Here is a 22,452-nt window from a genome sequence, read left to right as displayed (position 1 = left end):
GCATTGAGATAATGGGAGGTGTGTGTGTGTGTGTATGAGTGTTTTTTTTTTTACGTAGTAAGTTGATGTTATATATGCAACTTAGAATCTTTTTTATGGTTATTTGGATTTGAAACTTATACTTGGATGGTTGTTAGGAATTAGGCTTGTTGATTTGTGCAAAATATGGAAGAAAATGATTAAACATATTATATTTTGCTTTCTTAGTTTTGTACAAAAGGGTAATTTAGGATTTTTAAGAGAAAATCTTCCTTGTTGGACCTATATTGTTATATAAACAGTAAAAGTCGGGGAGGTACATGTAATTTTTAAAATTTGAGGAGAGCTCCCTGTAATTATTAAATACCTCAGGGGAGGTTTGTGAAATTATCCCTTTAATTTAACTACAAAAATTGTGTTAATTTCATAAATGGTGATTAATCATCCTATACAAATGCTTTCAGCTTCCTTTTGGTTGAAAATATAAAATGAATTGAAGATTAAATATGCCCAAATCATCCATTTTTGAATTTTTTGGTTTTAATGCCAGCAAGACATATTGAAAATTAAATATGTCGAGTACATGAACAACATGTATGGATATGCCCCTCTGCGACACTTACCTTCATGTTTTCTATCCCGCATCTGCTTAGCTAAATACTCAACAGACATCTCGAAAGGGACAATACAAGAGTTAGATAGGCCAATATCTTGACGGTCGAATAAGCTAACTATCCTCCGCATTCTTTAATTCAAGGATTGTAATATCCCAAAAGCCTTTTTTTTTTTTTTTTTATATTACCATCAATCCAAGATGAGCACACTACGCAGGATCGAGATACATTTTACATAGGTTTTGCAACTGTATGAGGTCAGCAATTATGGTGTAACGAAAGAACATCAGCTGCAAAATCCTCTATTATAAGGCTAGATGCCACCACTTTATCTCGTACAAAATGATCAATTCCAGCAAAAAAGTAATAATTCCAACTAGCAGAGGACTCAGACGCTTCTGCTTAAATTTAACATGTCATGAACAGCATCATGGGAAGTAATACATGAATATTTATATAATTATTTTCATGTCGAATGCAACCAGAGCATGGGAAAACTACAACTGCTGATAAGACAAATGGACACAAATGGTGGCTTCTCGGAAATGGGGCAGGGAGATAACAAGACGTAACTCGATTTCCGCATCATGTGTGGGACCCGTCACTATCTGTTGTGAAAATACATCCTGTGAGAAAAAAGTTACACCATGTACAAAGAGAGTTACGGCCAGTTGATAATGACTACAATTGGCAGGGACGGTTGCACCTGCAACCGTCCGTGCCCCACGTCTTGGCTTCTCCTTTGCCGCAAATGCAATTTGCGGTTTCTCCAAAAAAAAAATTTAAAAAATATTTTTTCCAAAAAAAAATATTTTTTTTCTCGGCCTCATTCTCCATTTGTGGCGAAACTTTTTGTGAAAATGAAAAAAAAAAAAAATTGGTTCTGACTTTTAAAAAAAAAATTTTAATCAAATTTTCTGTGAAGCCTTGTCTGACATTTGCAGCAACCTTTAATATAGAAGCGAGCTCAGCATCACTTTTGTGATATTTTCTCTTTTTCGCATTATTTCGAGAAAGTCGCCTGACTAAAACAGTATGTATGAAAATGCTCTCAAGATGTGCCCAAAAAAAATTAATGAATGATTTTTACGTGTTTTGTAAATTATTCATAAGTTGCAAAAATTTTAATTTATCTTGTCCAAATTATAAAATAAAAGTTCGTTAAACAATCTCCTAACCTCAATAAAAACTTATAATTTTCCACTAAGGAAGTAAATAGGTAAATTTTCAAATGTTGAGGATTTTAAATTGATTTGCCATGAGCATTAACACAACAAAAGGGCAATTTTGAAACAAAAATTATCTATACACTTCCAAACAAAAATAGTTTTTCAGTATTAATATTCTGAGTTGGGTTAATAAACAATGTTACAAAAGTTTTAAAATAAGGGAAAGTAAGTGATATTTATAATGCGACGTGATACTAATACTGGCATTTTTGTGTGTCATCCAGTTTGGGGGAAAAAAATTAATTTATTGTGTTTTGCTGCCTATTACATCTACCTCCCCAGAGGTTTGTCCATATTACGTAACAAGCCTTATGATTTAGCCAAATTACAATCACCCCTTTGTCATTGACTGTTGTTTAACTCCGTTAGTGTGTATTGAGAAATGACAAAAAGGCATAGTTCAGAAGATTCCACAAATAAAATGAAAAACTCAATAAAAGAGCATTTATAGAACAAAAAATGAAAATTAAGTAAAGGAATGAGACAAAACTCCAAAATTAGTAAGAAAGATAAATGGAGTAAAACTAATTGAGAAAAATAAAAACAAAAAATAAATGTTAAAACCAATGGAAAATTGAACGTCTTGAAACAAGCATTGGAGAAAGAAAACAGGACTATAAACAAACTATTTAATACCAAGAAAATGAAAAGGAAAAACGTGAAAGAAAATGATAAAAAAAATTTGAAAAAAGCTAACAAAGTGACTGGTCATCATCTTTTTCAATGGCTTTTCTTTCTTTCCACTCGGTTTTTTCCCCTACTTTTTATTTGTTCAAAACTCTATCCAAATTTGGTAGAATTTCATTAAAATTATCACCTAAACATTAGAATAAAAGCTCATGTACATTCAACTTGTTTTGTGGGGTTAATTATTAGTGTTTTCGTTATCTTAAGTTCCATGAAAGATTAAAACTTTGAAGCTTAAAACCAATACTTGCAGCTTTTGTGCTTCTTTGCCCCCCCCCCCCCCCCACAAAAAAAAATAGTGCTGAAATCTTTGCTATTAGTCGTGAACCTCGTGGTATTGGTGTTGTTTGCTAGGGAGCAGGGAAAGGGGAAGAAGACGAGGAAGAGCTTTGATGGGCATTTTGGGGAATCTGTCATAACTTTGTGTTGAGATTGTTCAAATTTAGGGGCGAATTTCTAAGAATAATGTTAAAAGCAGAAAATATCACAAAAGTGGGGTAGTTTGGGATTGAGTTCTAATTTAAGGGTCGTTACAAATGGTAAAGGAGGTTATCAGAAAAAAAAAATTGATTTAAATTTCATTTTTTTTCCTCCCTAGAAAGTAAATGAAGCGATATATATATATATTTATTTAAAAAAGGTGTGCCAAAGCAAAATTATTTTTGTTAAAGGGTTCGCTGCACCTCAAATGTGTGACGAAGCTTTAAATTTTTTTATTTAAAAAATGAAATCACAACGATTTTGCCCATTAACCCTAACCCTAAAACATTAATTCCTAAATCCTAACACTAAAACCCTAATATTTTATCGTACAGTCACTTGCCCAACGGCCGCCTCTGGGAAAATCATTTCCCTATGCAGCTGGAACCACCATAGTCAGGCGAATCCTGGGGCATCATTTCCCACGCTCATAACTGTTAAAAATATAAGCATTGTGAACGTCATATTAATTATGCATTCAAATGAAATAAGGATGCTCAAACATCCCAAAGTTGTTCCATTTATACCTGTAGAAGTATATATAGGTCAACAGTGCAGTTTGTGATCGGGTACGAAGCTTTATACAGCCAGGAGTATAAACAAGTAAGTGCGGGGTTGCCCCAAATGACTAGTCCCCTCTATGTCTTGCAAGTAATAAGAAACAAATATTGCCCATCAAATCATGACCGTTGATCACCATGATCAATGATCAAGAGCTGCGACATTTAAAAAAATATATCATCGCAAATTAAATTTGCGACAAAGGAAAAAAAATTGCCCATCAAATCATGACCGTTGATCACCTGCTATATTTAAAAAAAATAATTTGCAGCGAAGAAAAATAATGCCATCAAGTCATGTTGTCCAAAGCTTTGCCGCACATGGGATCTGTGGCTTCTCAAAAAAAATTTCAAATAGCCGCAAATTTTGTTTGGGGCAATAGAATTAAATTTTTTTTTTCAAATCACGATTGTTTGATCAACATTTTAATCAATGGTACATAGCTTTTGCCTCATATTAGATTTGCGACTAAATTAAAATATTTAGCCCAAAATCTTAACTTAAAAAATTTTTAAACCGTTGAAAAAAATTTCAAAAATAAATTAGAAATTTTTGTGCGTCGATTTTCTCAGGTGCGACGACCCTTATTTTGGAAACAAATCCCACAAAATACTATATTTGTGATTTTTTCCTATATCAATATTATTTCGAGAAATTCGCCAAACTTAGGAGGTCAACGTTAGTTTGCTAATAGCAGGGCACATTTTTTAATATGAAGTTTTGAATTTCAGGGAGCTTTTCGTAGTTTGGTTAAACCTAAAGGTCTAACTTGAAATTTGGCCAAACCTCCGGGGAGGTAAATGCAATTAACCAAAACTATAAAGCACCCAACCAGCACCAGCGCTCCCTATGACGTTCCATTCTGTCTCTGTCGGCTATAAATCTTTTATTTATTTATTTTAAAGGACGTCGGCTATAAATCTAAAACCCTGAAGCCCCATCCGCCTGAGCTTCTTATTATAAGAAGGCGGGCCCCACAAGCGGCGGCAGCGATAAACACAATCCAAATTCGGTCCAGTCACTCCAATCGAATGTCCACTTCAAACCAACCACCATTGAAAGGATTAGGTCTCGTTTGGTAAATGAGTTTTTCGAGTGTTTGTCTAAAATTTTACTGTAACTTATTGTAGATATTGTAAAAATTTTTTTTAAAATGTGTAAATTTTTAGATATTTTGGAGTATATAATTTAAAAATTTTGATAAATTTTATGAGTATAAATACCAAATTTTTATCAATTTTTAATATTTCTTGAATTTTTTTTATTTAATGAGTTATTTATTTTCTTACATTTTAACGTGTGTTTTTCTCATTTTGCAGGTTTGTTTTAGGGAAAGAAAAAAAAAACACAAAAAAGGAAAACAAAAACTAAAAAAACAACAAAACAAAGCAAAATAGCAACAAAAAAAAAAAAAGAGGAAATCAAGAAATCATCCTAATCATTTTTTTCCGCCAAATACACTTAACCCATTTCACACTCGATTTCCATGCTTCTTTCTTTTGATTAGGTGGGAAGACAATCATTTTTTGACAAGAAAACAAACCAACTCCCCATCTTTTCTCTCAATACAATCTCTCGGCTCTCACACACACAAGACAACTAAGAAAAAAAAGCACTCCTCATCCTCCCAAGTCCCTCTGGGTTCTCTGGGCTTCTTCCGAAGACAAAAATTAGCAGCAACTTTTCTCTCAAAGAAGAATTCCTCTCATTTTCGGCTCTTTTCTTTGCCCGCCAATAGACAAGCCACAAAAGAAAAAAATCTTTTCCCTCCCTCTCTCGGCTAGCTCTTAACAGACAAGAACAAAAACCAAAAAAAAAAAAAAAAACTCCACTGAAATTTTCTTTTGGACCTCTCGGCTCCCTCTACCCATTTTTCTTCCACAAAATCAAACACAAAAAGGGAGGCAGCTATCGGTTGGACAACTGAAGCTTGGAATTTCCTCCAAACTCTAGCCAAAGGACCGTAATTCTAGTTGAGGTAGTTTTCCTTTCTTTTTTTCGATTTTTTGTTTCTTTCTTTTCTCTTTCTTTTTTTTAGTTAGTTATATTAAAAGCATGTTTAAGTGCTGCTTTGTCCCGTTCTTTTGTTGGTTTTGTTGTTGTGATGTTGTTGGGCAAGTCCAAGATTAGATCGAGGAGAAGAAAGATTATTTTTGTTTATGCATGCTATATGTTTGATAAAATGCCAAAATGGAAAACGATTAAAAGCTGAACATTGTGCATTTTTTTTGTCAAAAATAGGTGATCGTTTGCTAGTGTAGGTCCGAAAATGTGTGATTATTAAAAAATTTTGGGAGTTTGAACTTTAGAAGCATGTGAATAATTTTTCTTCATTTTGGACTGTTTTATTTTAATTTTGTCGTATTTGTTGTTGCTTTTATTGATTTCAGTTCATAGTTAGGTTGTAAAAATCACAAGGAGTGTTGTAGTATATTTTTTTATAATTTTTAGTGAAAGATATGGTGATTTGAAAAAAATAAAAACTGGTCTGTCTTTTGCTTTTTTTGGACACTTTCGGGTCATTTTTCGTAAAAACTAACTCCGGAAATGGAACCTACGCGAAAAATCGAGTGGGGTGTGTATTTTGGTGAAAATTGTGATGGCGGTGGCGGGCTGGCAGCCACCATGGCCGCCAACTGAAGTGAGCTTCGGATGGCCAGAAGAGGAAGAGAAGAAGAAACGAATGGGGAAGAAAGAAAAGAAAGGAAAGAAAAGAAAAGAAGAAAAAAAAAGGGAAAAGAATTGGGCTAATTCTTTAGTGGGCTTGTGGTTATTTTGGTTGGGTTTCGATTTATGTCTCTTGGGTTTAGGTTGGGCTAGAAGGTCAGAGTCCATTCATTTTTGGTTGGGTTTGAGTGATAAAAAAGGGGCTGGCCTGTGTATTTTAACCTGGACTTTCTCTTGGGCCGGATGGCCGTGGCCCAAAGAAGAAATGGAGAATGGCCTAGTGGCCCATTTTCTTAAGAATATCAGAAACCGAAATTTTCACTTTAGCCCCTCATCTTTGGGGTAGTTTTGCTGAGGCCCAGAATATTTTAAATCCCTTTCACCTAGGTCCTTAAGTTAATTGCACTTTGCTCCCTATACTTTATCTTTCATTTAATTTTGGCCCCTAAACTTTGGAAAAATTATATTTTTGACCCCAAAAGTGTTTTAGTTTGTGCAATTAGTCCCTGGTGAATTTTGACTCTCTTTATAATAATTGTTTCTTTTCTTTAATAGCTAATTATGTTACTTTTGAGTATATTTAACTTGTAATTTTTAGATGTTCTTGACTTTCTTTATTTTGACATGTTAAGGTGAATTTAGTATTTATTATTATTATTATTATTATTATTATTATTATTTTCAATTAAATTGGTGCCATGATTCTTCTGTTTATTTTGAGTATAAATAAGGCAATTTGATTCCATTTAGTCACCACTTCAAAAGGGAGGTACACCTATTATTATTATTTCAATGTCAATTACATGCTCTTATGTGCTCCTACGTGTTCCTATGTATTTATATATTTTTATATGCTTTGTTTATTTGATTTAAATGCTCATTCAAATTTTCTTATATTTGTTTAGTTAATTGTTATAATTATTTGTGAGGCATTTAAATACCTCAAAAATGTAATAGATAGGATAATTAGATTTGTTTTATTTTATTTTTGTCAAAAAATACTTTTTGGGGTGACTTGGTATATTCAAATTCAATACTAAGTGGCGACTCCTATTTTTTTTAAAAACTCTTTTAAATTAAATTTTATACCCAAATTGTCGCATTTTTTAAAGTCTCATTCTAGGTCCTTTGTTCACTTGTTTTTAAATAAAAAAATGCCATCTTTTGTAAACACCCTCTTATTTTCATTGTGCGAAAAAATGGGGCGCGACAATGAGGTTATTGTAGCTAAAATTGTTAAAAATTTGTAACAAATAAACTTGGTAAAAAACTTGCTTGCAAATAAATCCTTAGTCACTACATATCTTGTGGGGTTAGGAGATTACCTTATCTCCTAGCAAAAGTTGTCGTTTAATGTGGCATCTTTAAGATTCATAGAGCGCATTATACACCTTTATGGTCTGATGGTGGTTCAGTTTTCGTGGTCCTGTTGGATCATTCCTCTAATATAGGTTAGAATGGGATCCTTTATTATCGTTTAGAGTAGAACCTGGAGTAGGAGCATAGATGGATAGATGATGACAATAGACAAAAGAAAAAAAAAAGAAGGAATGTTCACTTCAAGGTACAAGAGCTTTAAGCAGAGAGAATCACTAGCAAGTACAACCCATTTAAGCAGAGTTGCGCTTGAAAGTAGCTCCGCTGTAGGAACGAAAAGTTTATGTATATGCAAGGAGATAAGGATAAGGATATCTGTCGGCTATAAATCTAAAACCCCATCCGTTTTGTCCCCCAACCCCAACCCACTGCTGCTATAAATCTAAAACCCTGCTGCTAAAACCCTTTCCCCAAAACCCATCATCTCAAAATAATAACCATTCATTATTATTTTCATAATTTATGAACAGTAATCACGGACAAATTATACTGTAATTTTGCAGAACCATGAATGGAGTCGACGATGATGGCTTTCCAGCTCCTAAGCTCTTCTCTCAGGGCTACTCCTACACCTATGACGACCTCATCTTCCTCCCCCACTTCATCGACTTCTCCACCGATGCCGTCTCCCTCTCCTCTCCTCTCTCACGCAACCTCTCCCTCTCCCTCCCTTTCGTCTCCTCCCCCATGGACACCATCTCCGAGTCTTCCATGGCCTCAGCCATGGCTTCCCTCGGCGCCTTCTCCTTCATCCACTCCAACAACTCCCCCTCCCACCAGGCCTCTCTCGTCCGCGCCGCCAAGTCCCACCGCCTCCCTTTCTCCTCCGATCTCATCTTCCTCTCCCCCTCAGACTCCATCCTCTCCCTCGACGACTTTGGCTCCTCCCCTTGCATCTTCATCACCAGCTCCGGCAGCAGCCATTCCAAGCTGCTAGGCCTCGTCTCTCGTTCCGATTGGGAGGCTTTTCCCTCCGAGTATTCCAAGGAAGCCAGGAGGGTCTCCGATTACATGAGGAAGGTGGATCGCGATTTCTGTTCCTTGCCCAACGGTTCTACTTTGGAGGATGTTGCTGCCTATTTGGCCGCTCGTAAACTCGACTTCGTCCCCCTGGTCAGTACAGCAGCCCATGACGGCGATGAGGACGAGGTGGTGAACCTGGCCACTTTTTCTGACGTTGAGAGGATCAAGGGATTCCCCAAGCTAGGCCTCCCCTCCCTCGGCGCGGATGGCAACTTTCTGGTGGGTGCCTCCATCGGGACCCGTGAGTCCGACAAGGAGAGGCTGGAGCATTTGGTCAAGGCTGGGGTCAATGCGGTGGTCTTGGACAGCTCTCAGGGGAATTCCATTTATCAGCTGGAGATGATCAAGTACGTGAAGAGGACGTATCCGGGGTTGGATTTGATTGGAGGGAATGTGGTGACCATGTATCAGGCCCAGAACTTGATTCAGGCCGGCGTTGATGGATTAAGGGTCGGCATGGGTTCTGGTTCCATTTGCACCACCCAAGAGGTCTGCGCTGTTGGCCGTGGACAGGTATTACCTTGTCTACTAGTCCTACTGGTTCCTTTTTTCTCTTCGCCCTTTTCTGGTTTGCTTTCTTGAGGCCTTTATTTACACATTTGGAGAGAAGCTCCCATTTTTCTGCAATCTATGCATTGACAACTGCATAAAGTTTCTGTCTTTATGTTCAAAATCACAGCTTCCCATGTTCCCATTTGTGTGCATTGAATTTTTTCAGCTAGTATGCTTTCGTTATAGTGAGGGAAGTTCCCTTTTACATTTTCGTTTGCACACACACACACACACACCCCTTCCCTTTCCCCTATCCCACCCCCACCCCCACCCCCCTTCTTTTTCTCCTCTTACCCAATATTTACTCCATCATTAGTTGTTGCCTTTTGGAGCATCATTTGTGTTGAGTGACTGGAGTATATTGCCCAGTTATAAACTTGCAATGAGAGGATATTAGGGAATTCAGAACTCCTTCTCGTGTTTGTGAAATCTCTGCTACATACTCTTTATACAATGATTTCTTTGCAATTTGTTTTTAGGGCACAGCTGTTTATAAAGTATCATCTATTGCTGAACAAAGTGGTATCCCTGTCATTGCCGATGGTGGCATTTCAAATTCCGGGCACATTGTCAAGGCTTTAGTTCTTGGGGCATCAACTGTGATGATGGGCAGCTATTTAGCCGGAAGCACTGAAGCTCCAGGCACTTACCAATATCAGGTTTGGTGGCGCAGCTTCTTGTTTTATCCATATCCATTACAGCTTATAGGATATTCTTCTCGTTCCCAATATTTCCTCCATGAGCTCATTAGTAGGATATTGTAAACCTTTCCCCATTGTTCTGAACATGTATTCTGTTACCTTTTTCATCTTTTCCTTTTTTTTTTTTTTCCTTTTTCATGGTATTCTTATGGGATACATTTTTTTTTGAGGGGGAAGGGGGTGGGTGGGTATTTGGCCTTCAATTCTTCCTTTTTTAAGTTTACAACCTTGATAATAAGTTGAGGAATAATGGTTAGAGCAACATACTTGTTTTATTAAACTTCTTGCATCTATGATTATCTGTAGGATTTATATGTTATCAAATGAGATACCTGTGGGACAGAGTCTTCATTCTCTCTTGCTGCAATTAAGTTGGACGAAATTAGAATTTTTTCACGGCTCTCCTTTAATAATGCATGGACATGAGTATACAAGCGCTTCTCATAGCTGCCAAACGCTTCTCCATGATTATGGCACATAATTGGTGCTTTATATCTTTCTTTAGTTTGAATAGTTCAGATTTGGAATTACAGGATGGCATTCGAGTCAAGAAATACAGGGGCATGGGATCTTTGGAAGCAATGACAAAAGGGAGTGATGCAAGATACTTGGGTGATACGGCTAAACTGAAGATAGCTCAGGGTGTAGTTGGAGCAGTTAGAGACAAAGGATCAATTCTGAAGTTTATACCCTATACAGTGCAAGCAGTGAAGCAGGGTTTCCAGGATCTTGGTGCTTCATCTGTTGAATCTGCACATGACCTGTTAAGATCAGAGGTGCTGAGGCTTGAGGTTTGTTTACCACTTCAACTTGTATCTGTGAAGCGTTACCTTGCTAGTAATCTAACGATTATGTACCTACAAAAACTCACTTGGTGTTTTGTTCTTTTACAGGTTCGAAGTGGAGCAGCACAAGTCGAAGGAGGAGTTCATGGTTTGGTATCTTATGAAAAGAAATCCTTTTGAAACCTTAATTGATGCGGCCATTTTTTTTTTAAGCTTTTCGCAATTCTTTTGCTGCTCCATCGGCAACTCCGCGGTCCGTGTTAATTACATGCATTGTTTTTTGATGGCTATGGGTGGATATCTCTTCTTTTGGTTTGAAGAGCCATCTAGGGCAGAAGCCATATTACTGCATGCACCGCAATTAATTGGCTTTTGGATTTCAAGTATCAGCTACAGTTAAGAGTAGATTATGATTCTTTGTACTGATTAAGCTGGGAAGTGTGTTGGTTAAATATCAAGGACTTATTTCACTTGCTGCTTCTTTGTATGCACCATATGTGCTCCCTAAATTGGCATTCTAAAGCATATGTCCCCAGTATTCATCCTATGGATTGGGGATGAGGGGGAAAGCGGTAAGGCAGCCAGCTATGCATGTTAGGATCTTTCCATTACAAAGGCAAACGCTCAGCAGTCAGCATCTGCACATGTTTTCGTATCACATGCATGGTAAGTTTCGAAATTTGCTCTTCGAGATATATTCCTTGCCGGGATTAGACAATTTTTAGCTTTGCATATTGGAAAAAACGTCTCTTGCATATCTAGGGTGTACAAGCAAGGCTGGCGCTGAGAGCAGGGCTGCGGGTTTAAGCAGGTCTCTGTTCCCACCAGAAGTTGGCAGGAATGAGTTCTAAGCAGTAGATAAAAACAGTTCTAAGCAGCTGATTCTGGGCTGGAGTGCACCTTTCCTTCTTTGGTTGAATTGGATTGCCAGCACTAATCTTGAATTAGTTTCATGTCCAGGATTATTTACTGTCTCTGGTGGCTCCTTTGGAAGAGGACAAGCACCAAAGCAGTAGTTACCCTGAGGCACCTCAGCCCAAACGTTCTTCTATCTAACAACTAGTTAGTCGCACTTGCTTTTCTTTTCATCTTCGATATTTCTTTTAGATGGTCATGGATACAAAAGCACTAAAATAAGAAATTTAATAAAATTTAAAATACTAAATATAAAACAAAATATTTAGACTAAAAGACATAAAAATAGCTACTCCTACACAATATAATGATTAGTTCTCATCAAACCTCATCTTGATGGTAATAAAGTATTGTGTGAGAAAAGTAAATATATTAGAGAGTATTATCAATATTTGATTACTTTTTAAAAAAAAATTTAAAGAAAAGAAATTAATATGAAAAATCCTTTAAAGGAAAAAGAACAAAAAATGTACATATAAGCAGCATGTGATCGTGATTGCCAAAAAAGAAAAAAAGGGTAACTAATTTTGAATTTTCTAATTAGAAGATAGAATATATCTGTGTTTTTTTTTTGGTATGCTTTAGAATGAATGGAAATTAATTAGAATGAAATTTATAATTGATTAATTATAGGGAAGTGTGTGTGTGTGTGTGTGTGTGTGTGTGGGCAAAATCACCAACTTAGAAAAACAGAAACTGAACAGCATTTGGAACTATAGATTCATGGATTAAAAATCAATAAAAAATATATATAAAGTAGGAAAATCACTACGTTGATTGAAATTTGTTATGGAAAGGAAAGTAATGAATTATAGCAAAAGTTTTATTATTACTTATAAATAATAATACTTGCTACCCAAAGTCTCCATAACAACAAAGTGAGATGCTGAAAACATTTCTTTAATTTGTATTCTGAAACTTCAGTAACGTACCAAGGAAAAGAAACTTCTATGGTCAAAGAAGCTCCAAGAACAAGCTAGCTTTTGGATGAAGGCCTGCCTCTGTCAGCGTCATTCCCATCTGATCAACACTAAACACCTTTCTTGGGAAGTTAGAAATTAGCCTGTAATTGCCGCCAACTCCAGGCAAGCCTAGTGAATTAATGTACCTAAAAATTGCTTGAACCTTGTCTGTGCTCAAGAAGCTGTGTTCCCTTCTCTCCCCATTTGGAAACCTTATCAATATCTACACAGAAAGATGAGGAGTTCATTCTTGAGATCAAGCTCAATGGGCATATGAAATATTATGGACCAAAGCATACTCTTACAAGACTACAAAGAGGATAAGTCTTGATCAAGTACCTTTGTTTCTTGAGCATTTCCTTTATGCATAGCTCCTCCTGCTCTTGGACCATCCTTGATTTGGTTGTTTTGCTGCTTTAGAGGAACTGGCTTGGTTTTTTCTTGATTAGATGAATTGGAGGCACTTGCAGCTTTTGAAACTCTTTGTTCTGAAGCGAAACTCCTGAGCTTTTCCTTCTCCTGTACAAATGGGAAAGCCTGTTTCCTACTGGTTTGATTCAGACATTAACTTAATCGAAGCTCGACTAATTTTGAGCAAAAGTGCACCTGATCTCTCTGGAGGGCTGTAACATAGGCAACATCTTGTTCTTCTCTCAATTTACGATCTGCTCTTCTTTTTTCTTCCTCATTGGCCCTTGCACTGTCAAATGCCAGTCCTTGCTCCTCCATGGTCCTTTGTAGTATCTCCACCAATTCAGCAGGGGAGACTGGACCTTCAATCTACACAGGGCAAGTCAGAGAGTTTCCCTTCTTTCACAAATCAAATACAGGTGACATATCAATGAATAATGATAGTAAGGAAGTTCAGATGCATCAGATTTTTCATGGAAGAACATGTCTTGAAATTGAAACAACTGAATCAACACTAGAGAATTTCAATGTGAAAACACATTAAAAAAAGATGGAAAAGATGCTGCTTTAAGGTATGAGCCCAATCATGGCCAGTAGTCTCCCCTCAGTGCACTATACTACCATTACAAGAAGTATGACCATATCATCAGAAAAGATGATCTAAACTTTCTTGGGAGTAATTTCCTTCTTTTGCGATCATATTCACAGCAAAAATGAGAAAGCAGAATCCCAGGTAGTACGGGCTGTAGAAACTTTGACTTGAGATATCAGCCAACACCTAATATTTGGGGATATCTTTGTTCCTATTTGCCGATAATTTAATCTGAAATGCAGGACGATTAAAATCTTTTTATACTGAACCTTTTGATTGTACACAAAACCATCTAGTTTAGGCAATAGGCATTCTAGTCATGTTGAGGTTTCATATTCAGGTGCTTATAAACATTTCAAAACGAAATGAAGTTTCTGTATAAAATTTCCTCTTACCTGTCGCAGAACTGCTAAATTGCCAGCAGAAGCTGGAGCGACCACAGCACAGAATGGAAAGTTGGAGGCCCTTAATGTTGAAGCCAAATGGAACCCCTCCCCTCTGTTTGCAAGTGCTCCCCAGCTAATGAAATTTGCATCGAGAAACTGAACAACCAGCTCAGAACCTAAAGTCTCCCTGCAGAAAGCGGGAGTGAATTGGTGCTCAGGGGAGTGCAAGTACAGGAAAATGAACTTGTGCTCTTCTTGAGCCATCTTCAGAGCATCCATGAACCGACAAACGTAGAAAAATGGATGATTTGTGCCATATTCCTGCTCCAGACTTGCTAGAAATGCCCATTCCTCTTGTACCATCGGTGGCTGCTGAAAATTCTGTGAAGGTTGATTGAATGATCCATTCACAGGAGGATCTGATGAGGGATATTGCTCAAATGGAAAATCTGTTGCTAATGGTAGATGATGATGTTGATGAGGGTGGTGTCTTCTTCCTCCTATTCGAATAAAGTCCATGCCTTGTCCCATTGCTCTGGAAACACCCCCTAAAATGCTCCTGGGAAGGCTTACCATTCTACGAACAATTCCATTGCAGGATGATTCAATTGATGATCTTGAATTTCCTCTCATCATTGATGACATTATTACTACTGCTACACAAAATTTCAGTGATGGAGAAGAGTTGTCTTATAAGATTTGGCAAGAGTATAAGGTGAAAAGCAGGCTGTAGCGTAAGAATCCTATGTTATGTTGTAATCAAGCAGATGCCAAAGAGACCTGCAATTTTGTCAAATATTGCTACTGTCATAATCAACTCAACTTTGGAATTTTTAGCTTTTTCAACTTTATTCAGAGCAGTTCAAGGATATTGAACAAGATTGTCTCCTGGTCTACTTTTTCCTTGTCTGCTGCTTGTACGTAGAGATAGAGTTCAGATAACATGCCTTGGCCCAAGGTTCCATCCTAGAGTAATGTGAAAAGGGAACAAAAGATCATTGGGATAAGAGTCAAAATGGTAATTATGGTATTTTTATTTTTAGGATTGTGAGGTGATATTGGGCATTCTTCTATTTGTTAATGGCACTTTGTTACTTTTATAACATCATAATATAACCTCTCATTTATGTGATATCTAATGAAAAATTTGGCAAAGGGAATGATAGGAATGTACAAATTAAGCACATAAATGAAAAGCAAAAAGGTGAAAGAGCCATACAATATCTTTATCACGAGTGTGACTTTCGGGCTTATTGTCTGATCTTAATTCTTGAGTTCATTTTGTTCAAAAAATAAAAATCTTAAGTTTATGAAATATATTGATTGACAATTACAATTATTTTGACTTATTTCTTCATCTTTTCTTTTTTCCCCATTTCCCCCCTTTTGGAGCTTGAAGGTAGACACCTCTTTCCATTGCTTTAACCCAAAAAATCTAGCTAAATTCAAGTGGTTTTTAAAAAGAGAGATTTTATCGTTGATATGTCATGGATAACTCTCAATTTTGTTTCCATCTTGTAGACTAGAACTAACTATGGAGTTCTTGGCTTCTTGCCCTTTCCTTTGTTGGGGGGGGGGGGAGGGGGGGGGTTTCTCCTTTTTCTTGTTTCTTTTCCATTTTGCAGCTATGTATTATGAAAATTTTAAGACAGTAAAATATTGGGAGAGTCCTATCTCAAGTGGTGACTACTTGTGGAACTGGAAGGCGTGGTGCTAGCTAGTAGAGGAGAAATGCCTCTGATCTGATGGGCTTTTGGATAACAGAAGGCGTGGTGATGTTCTCATATAAAAAGACCACGCCTTTTGAAATTGCTTGACTGGGAATCGGTAATACAAACAGATTCTGGAACCAAGGCAAACTCTTAAAAAATGTTCCAGCAGAGATGAACCGACAATTTTTTTTTTGTTTTTTTCAATTAATTCTTGGTTAATCTATTATACAGGCATGAGGGTTTTTGTTCCAATCATAAATTTTATCTATCTTAAGAATAGATTGTTTAGAATTAATAAAAAAAACCAGCTGATGATATACAAATTATCTCCCTCGTAAGTTGTTTTACCTTTTTCTTTTTTCTAGAAATTTATCGTTCACTTTAGCATGGAATAATTGTTTTCTTAAATTTAGAACTATATGAAATATAATTTGAATCTTAACTAGTATAACTTTTACATCATAATGTCTCATATGAGTATTTAATATTCCTAATATTTTAATCTAGAATGTCTTTTTTTTTTTTTTATACAACATACCAAATAATCTCAAAAGTTTCAAATATAAGAAATCACAAGTAAAAAATATATCTATCCCTATAAATTTAGATTAATGAAAAGATAAAAAAAAGAAGTGAAACCATCAAATGTATTAGCATTATGCTTTCGAAAAAATTCCCAAGAAGCTAGCTTTCTAGCATTATGCTTTTGGAAAAGAATTCTTTAACAGCAAATTTTCTTACATCAAGTGTTAATGGAGGGAAATTAAGGTGACTAGAGTATGATTCCAAGAACTATTACTCTCATGCTGAACCTAGAGTTCCAATGACAAAGCATATATCCTGCCTTTTGATTTCATCACTCATATGATCTATCTGAATGATTCAAGCGTGGAAAATTATGACAGAAATTTAGTCTTTTGATTTATAATTGCTTTTGAACACCTAATAAATGAAACCTTGCAACAGCATAGTGACATAGCTCCTAAGAGTTTGTCTGATCAGGGACCTGATAAGGCCGCTGCAAATCCATAAGAAGTATCTTTAAAACTGGTAGACTTCCTAGCATTTGCGCTATACTTCCTGATGGCATAATCCGTAGTCTCAACGCGCTTCCACATGATCCAGTTTTTTTTCCTGATATAACGAAGCTGATAGAATTCTTGAAGTATTAAATTTCCTTTTAGCTGATCAAAGTTTTTGTGAACTACAAATTAAAACATAGATTGTCCATAGTTTGGTTCTATAACTGAGAATGCATGAGTTTCTTTGTCTTCAAAGAGTTTTTGTCTCATATCTTTATGCTATTACTATGGCTAGGATTTGTTTATCTCTGTGATTTCTGTTGAATCTCGTTTCATTTATATATATTACTAGTAATATCTATGTATAATATGTTGGCCTGTGGTCCTTTTCTAGACTCTTAACTCACCATGGAAGCCACCTGTTGGAGCTGGATATATATGTTGTTGGAGTTCTTGTTGGAAACGAGATATGCCCTTCGATCTTGTTCATTCTCATTTTACATGTAATTTTGTGCTTTTCTATTTGGACTTATTGAACTCTGCTTTCTGTTTTCTCCTATTATTTCTGGTTCTTTCTTGCCTTGAGCTTCTTCTCATCCAACATAATAAGCAATTGAAACTAGAAATATTGGTAATTCCCATGGTTATCTCACTATAACAGTATGATAGCAGGACTCTACAAAGTTGAATTGCGTTGCAACTTAAGATAAATCAAATTTAACATCAAAATTTTTGACATTTCTTAACATAAACGTTTAATGGCCATGCCAACTTTAGCAGAAGCATCATGACAATGTATCCACTGAGAGGTAGTTATAACAACACTCGATTGAAAGATTTTTCTGCACCTGTGGTTACACCTGAATCAAGAAGAGAGATGTACGGTAACATGCGTCTCTGCTAGGCATTTAGAGGGTGCTATTGCAGGCAATGGATTTTTTTTTTTGGGGGGCCGGGGGGGGGGGGAGGGGGGGTTAAGTTTTTATGTGTCATTTCTGGATTGAGCCATGCTAAATGTAGCATTTCTGAGTGTCTAGCATCTGATTAGATCTTATAAACTTGGATAATTTCATTTGCTGGGTAAGTCATCTGGGACGGAGAGTGTGCAGAACAAAGATACTGTAGAGGTATGCTTCATTTGGTCTTCAAATTGTACTTCAGGAAAAGTTCATTCACATTAATCTCAGCAATTATCCATTTAGCATTTATGAACTTACTGATTTATTTATTTATTTAGTTACTATTTGCTAATTAAATCGTAGATGTATCTTTTACAACTCATTAGTCTTTTTTTTCTTCTCTTCTTCTCTTCTCTTTCACAGGATTGGAAACCTCTCAAGTACCATGGATCAAAGAATGATATTTCAGCTAGATATGTAAGAAAAATGGTTGAACATGATGCTTCTCATATAGTACAATTTTCAATGAGCAGGTATGAAAAATTAGTTTTCTTTTTACCCCTTAGTAATAGGCTTGAAGAGATCACCGTAATAAGGTCACATGCTCAAATTACAAGAGGGGCTGGATCCCCCGGTGTAATTTCAAAACTTAAGTTAGTCCGGATATGAGGAGCAATCTAGAAGTTACGAAAGCCAAAATTACCTATTTTACCAGAGATTGGTCGTCCCTTTATCAGTAGGAATATCTGGTATTTATAAGAGGCAGACAGGAGAGAGGGACTACAGGTTCAGGTCCCTAGAAAGCTGATATAGACAGTGTATCAAGTTGATTTGACTGGTCCTTGAAAAGGCGTGTAAGAGCAGTTGTCAGAGTCAGACGGCGCATGTGTCAGAGCAGCTTTCTATCAGGTGTCATGTGTGTCAGAAGTCGCGTCCCACTCTTCTCCGGTTAGCAGATCCTTTAACATCACCTCGGCGATATGGGCGATAGCTCCCACCGGAATGAGAACTTAGATTGAGGCCACCTCGGCGCATAGGGCGTACGAGGCGGCACTTCTAGAGGTAGTGCAGAGGTGAAGCTCCGGGCGGTCCGAGCCGAACTGATCATTCTCACTAAGCCCCCCAAGCTTCGCGAAGGACGAGGTCGCTGCTTCCCGAGGCTGACGAGTGTGTCTGGAACGTGGAACTCAGCAATGACACGTCATACATGCGTGGATGGGACTGGTAGAGAAGTGAAATGATAGCTGTCAGCTTTAATGACAGATCCACGGATAGGCGCGAAATCAACGGTCAGATGAGCAGTACTCTCATTAATTAGGAGAGAGGGTGTTCCCTAAAGAATCTCGAAGGTGCCGCCCCTTCAGTCTCATTCTGTTGGCTTATAAATAGGGGGTCATTTTCACTATTTTACCTTTTATTGAAAAAGTTCTCAATCACCTCAGATCAAATCGTCTTCAATTTTTCACTCCGGCAATCTCTTGGAATTCGAAATTCCTTCAAGAGTAAGTCTCATTTCTCTTCCTTTACTTATGGCCAGAACAGCACGCACACACAAGGAAATGGTGAGACTGAGTTTCACCGAGGCGGAGAGGCCCGACCCTTCCAAGGAGAGAACTGTTTCCGAAGTCGCAGAGAGACCCGACCCTTCTGAGGAGAGAACTGCTTCCGAAGCCAGGGAAGGGAGTGTTGAAGAGTCTCATTGGGCCGGGACGCCTCAAGGGCAAAGCGAGGAAACCGAGGTCGAAACCGAGATTCTTTACAACGATGACCTCGGTAACGAAATCCCTAGGGATGAGGGTGTGCAAGAGCCAGCCACCTCTCCGGATCTGACAGGATTAACTACGGCCAGGTCCCCATGTTCAGCAGCATTATGGGTCAGTCTCTGACTGCCGAGTTGGTCAATAAGCACCTCTGGCGGAGGGACTACAGCATCTATCCTCTTCGGCCGGATGAGTCAGCCGAACTCCCTCCTAGGGGTAGGGTGGCCATATACGCCGACCAACTAGAGGCAAAACTCAGAGTGCCGATCACGAGATTTCTCAGGGATTGCCTGAGATATTGGGTGGTGAGGATCACTCAACTTACCCCTAACGCAATCCGGGTCCTGGTCGGCTTCCAGATGCTGTGCCGATATCAAGAAATAACTCCTACTGTTAACCTCTTTCGCCGTTGCTACTCAATTAAGAACAGTGGGAGTGAAAAGGGATGGTTCTACTTCGGGAACAAGGTCTCGAAATTAGTGGTGGATGCCCCCACTTTGATAAAGGAGTGAAAGAGGAACTTCATATTTGTCCCGACTGATGACTTCCCTAGGGGATTCTGGTGGAGGCCTTCCATTCCGGTCAAGAAAACCTCTCCGGTCAAGAAAACCTCTCCGGGCCATCTGGAAGAAGAGAATTTCACAAAATTAATGGAGTCGGGTCTCAGGATCAATTGTTGAAATTTTTTCGAGGCAGTTCTTGTTGATGGAAGGATTAGCCGAGCTCTCATCAGGCCAGACCATCCGCCCTTCTTTTCTACTAGGCTTAGAAAATATTGTACTTTTTCGCTTCCTACTTTGTCTTTGCTTTTTCTTGATTTTAACTAACTCTACTTTTACGCTACGCAGTGACGAGAGTTTCCGACTTGATCACTTCAGGAGCGGCCAGAGTAGCCAAGATGCCACCTAAACGTAAAGACACGGTCGAACCGTCTACTCGGCCAAAGAAGAAGGCGACCCCGGCCACGGCCACCACGGCCACAGTGAGCCGGGGTTCTCCCGTGATAATTACTGGACAGAGCTCCCGCACCTCGGCCATTCCAGTTGGGGTGCTAATCCGAGGAGTGACGATAGTTTCTCCATCCCGGGGCAGAGGGGTTACTGTGTTTTTCGAAGTCCCTGTGATGGGGTCTTCATTGTTCAACCTCCACAATGTGCCTTCTCAAGAAGTTGGGGAGGATAAGAGGCACTCCGGCTCGCATTGGTGTCCGGAATGGGATCTCAACGTGAACGATCGCTGTAAGAATCCATTGGTTGCTCAGGAGCTCCTGGTGCATTCAGTTCTTCCGAGAGACAGCATCTACGTCAGGAAGCTTACTCCAGCGGAATCGATGTAGAGCGCGTCTGTCTCCTGGGCTCCACCACAGCATTCTTAGCCGAAATGACTCAACGCTACACCAGGTTGGTCGAAAACTATCAGCCTTCCTCCGAGTTTGAAAAGAAGGTCACCAAGCTGCAGGAAAAGTTAAAAGCGACCGAGCAGGACTGTGATAAGGCCGAGGCAGCATGAGAGCAAGTCGAGACTACCAAGAATTCCTTGATGACGGCCTTTGAGGAAGAAAAAGATAGAAGGGCCCAGGAGGAACAGTCAGCTCGGGAGGCCATAGAGAAGGCGGGGACCTCTGCCCTAGAGGCCTTCCAAAAATCCGAGACCTTCCATAATGACTTCGGTGAGCTTACATTGTCGAGTTTTATGTTTGGATACATCTCGGCAGTTCATGACACGGTTCCCTTCCTTACCTCGGAGTAGTTGGAATCCCTTCAGGAGAAACCCAATTTTAACAAGAATGCCAAAGAATTGTGCGACCATATGGCTGAAGGCATCCAGGCTGGGAGGAGCCTAGTCGAGGTTCGAGTCGAATTCAATCAGTGGCTCTTCGAGTTCGACCTGTAAGGAGTTGAACTCAACGGCGGGGATGATGGTGTCGACGGCGGAGGTGGTGGTGCCGAGGTGACCGGGGACAATCAGGACGCCAGGGTAGGAAGTGTGTAGAAATGCTTTTTGTGGTAAATCGCCGAGATGATGGGTACTTAGAAGTGTACCTGACCTCGGCGCTATGTAATCAATTTTTTGTCTTTAATGCAATGACTTTCAATTTCTCTTTTTGTATTCGAACTCGGCTAATATACCTGCTCTATCCCCTTATTTTTCACTTAAGACAATGATGCTAAGGGAGAAATAAAAGCTACGTTGAATAACTCGTCGATTAAGTACACACCCTTCAGGGGTGATACAATATGAGGTTCTCAGCATGCCAAATTCGGGGTACACGAGAACCATTTTGGTAAGCTAATTTATAATATCCATTTTGGTTGAATTCAATAACGCGGTAGAGTCCCTCCCATTTAGGAATTGGTTTACTTTAAGGTTCAACTCAGCTAACCGAATTTTTCCAGAGCACAAGGTCTCCCGGACTGAACCGTAGGTGTTTGACCCGAGCGTTATAGTAATTAGTTAGGATATTCTTGTACAGTGCAATTTTAGCTGCGGCTATGTCGCGTTTCTCCTCGGCGAGGTTGAGGTCTACCCGTCTCTCTTTCTCGTTCAGCTCGGCAACGAAATCTACTGTGTGTGGGTTCGGAGTGATGAACTCGGCTGAAACTATGGCTTCGGATCCATAATTTAATGAGAATGTGATTTCTTGTGTCGCGGATCTAGGAGTAGTCTGGTAGGACCATAACACACTGGTGAGTTCTTCCACCAATGATGACCTTGCTGGTCTTGAGACCATGGAGAAGGGTGCGATTGAGGTTCTCGACTTGTCCGTTGGCTTAGGGATGTCCGACCGAGGTGAAATACTGCTTGATACCAAGGCTTTCGCACCATCCCTTGAAGGGGTTATTCGCGAATTGTTTGCCATTATCAGAGATGACCACTCGTGGCAATCCGAAGTGGCAGATCACGTTTTTCTAAAAAATTTTCTGGACCTTTGAACCAGTCATGCTTCTCAGTGGTTCGACCTCGACCCATTTGTTGAAATAATTCACAGCCACTATGAGGTACGCGTAGTTGCCCTAGGCTTTGGGGAATGAGCCAATTATGTCCGTCCTCCATTGTTCAAATGGCCATGGTGATGTGATGGAGACCATTTTGTTAGTCGGTTGGTGGTGCTCAGGGGCGTGATATTGGCAAGAAGGG

At 38.7% G+C, this 22,452-nt stretch overlaps 2 protein-coding genes across 3 annotated transcripts; one reads left to right on the top strand and one right to left on the bottom strand.

Moving 5' to 3' along the window:
- Positions 1-5,053: 5,053 nt before the first annotated feature.
- On the top strand, positions 5,054-11,125 carry LOC113739885 (inosine-5'-monophosphate dehydrogenase 2). The gene is made up of 5 exons (XM_027267284.2): positions 5,054-5,528; positions 8,098-9,130; positions 9,649-9,828; positions 10,404-10,661; positions 10,764-11,125. The coding sequence occupies exons 2-5, from the start codon at positions 8,102-8,104 to the stop codon at positions 10,833-10,835; spliced, it is 1,539 nt and encodes a 512-aa protein (XP_027123085.1). The 5' UTR covers positions 5,054-5,528; positions 8,098-8,101; the 3' UTR covers positions 10,836-11,125.
- Positions 11,126-11,322: 197 nt separating this feature from the next.
- LOC113739886 (plant UBX domain-containing protein 10) lies at positions 11,323-14,566 on the bottom strand. Of its 2 annotated transcripts, none has more exons than XM_027267287.2 (5): positions 13,931-14,566; positions 13,139-13,312; positions 12,872-13,051; positions 12,503-12,755; positions 11,323-11,783 (listed from the first exon to the last, which is right to left on the bottom strand). In XM_027267287.2, exons 1-4 carry the CDS (start codon positions 14,564-14,566, stop codon positions 12,525-12,527), a joined length of 1,221 nt encoding a protein of 406 aa, XP_027123088.1. In that variant the 3' UTR covers positions 11,323-11,783; positions 12,503-12,524. The 2 variants fall into 2 exon arrangements, with proteins under 2 accessions (XP_027123088.1, XP_027123087.1); XM_027267286.2 differs by having other exon boundaries at positions 11,323-11,755.
- Between the last annotated feature and the right edge of the window lie 7,886 nt (positions 14,567-22,452).

Source organism: Coffea arabica, chromosome 4c, assembly GCF_036785885.1.
Source record: "Coffea arabica cultivar ET-39 chromosome 4c, Coffea Arabica ET-39 HiFi, whole genome shotgun sequence".
In the NCBI taxonomy this organism is placed as follows: Eukaryota; Viridiplantae; Streptophyta; class Magnoliopsida; order Gentianales; family Rubiaceae; genus Coffea; species Coffea arabica.
The sequence above is the reverse complement of the archived record's forward strand: the minus strand, read 5'-3'. Positions and strand labels throughout refer to the sequence as shown.

Coding starts and splice junctions, on each gene's coding strand:
- LOC113739885 (XM_027267284.2), top strand. CDS start 8,102: ATGAATGGAGTCGACGATGATGGCTTTCCAGCTCCTAAGCTCTTCTCT. Junction 9,829..10,403: donor CAGGCACTTACCAATATCAG/GTTTGGTGGCGC, acceptor TTGGAATTACAG/GATGGCATTCGAGTCAAGAA. Junction 10,662..10,763: donor CAGAGGTGCTGAGGCTTGAG/GTTTGTTTACCA, acceptor GTTCTTTTACAG/GTTCGAAGTGGAGCAGCACA.
- LOC113739886 (XM_027267287.2), bottom strand. CDS start 14,566: ATGTCATCAATGATGAGAGGAAATTCAAGATCATCAATTGAATCATCC. Junction 13,313..13,930: donor ATTTAGCAGTTCTGCGACAG/GTAAGAGGAAAT, acceptor TGCCCTGTGTAG/ATTGAAGGTCCAGTCTCCCC. Junction 12,756..12,871: donor GAAATGCTCAAGAAACAAAG/GTACTTGATCAA, acceptor CTTTCTGTGTAG/ATATTGATAAGGTTTCCAAA.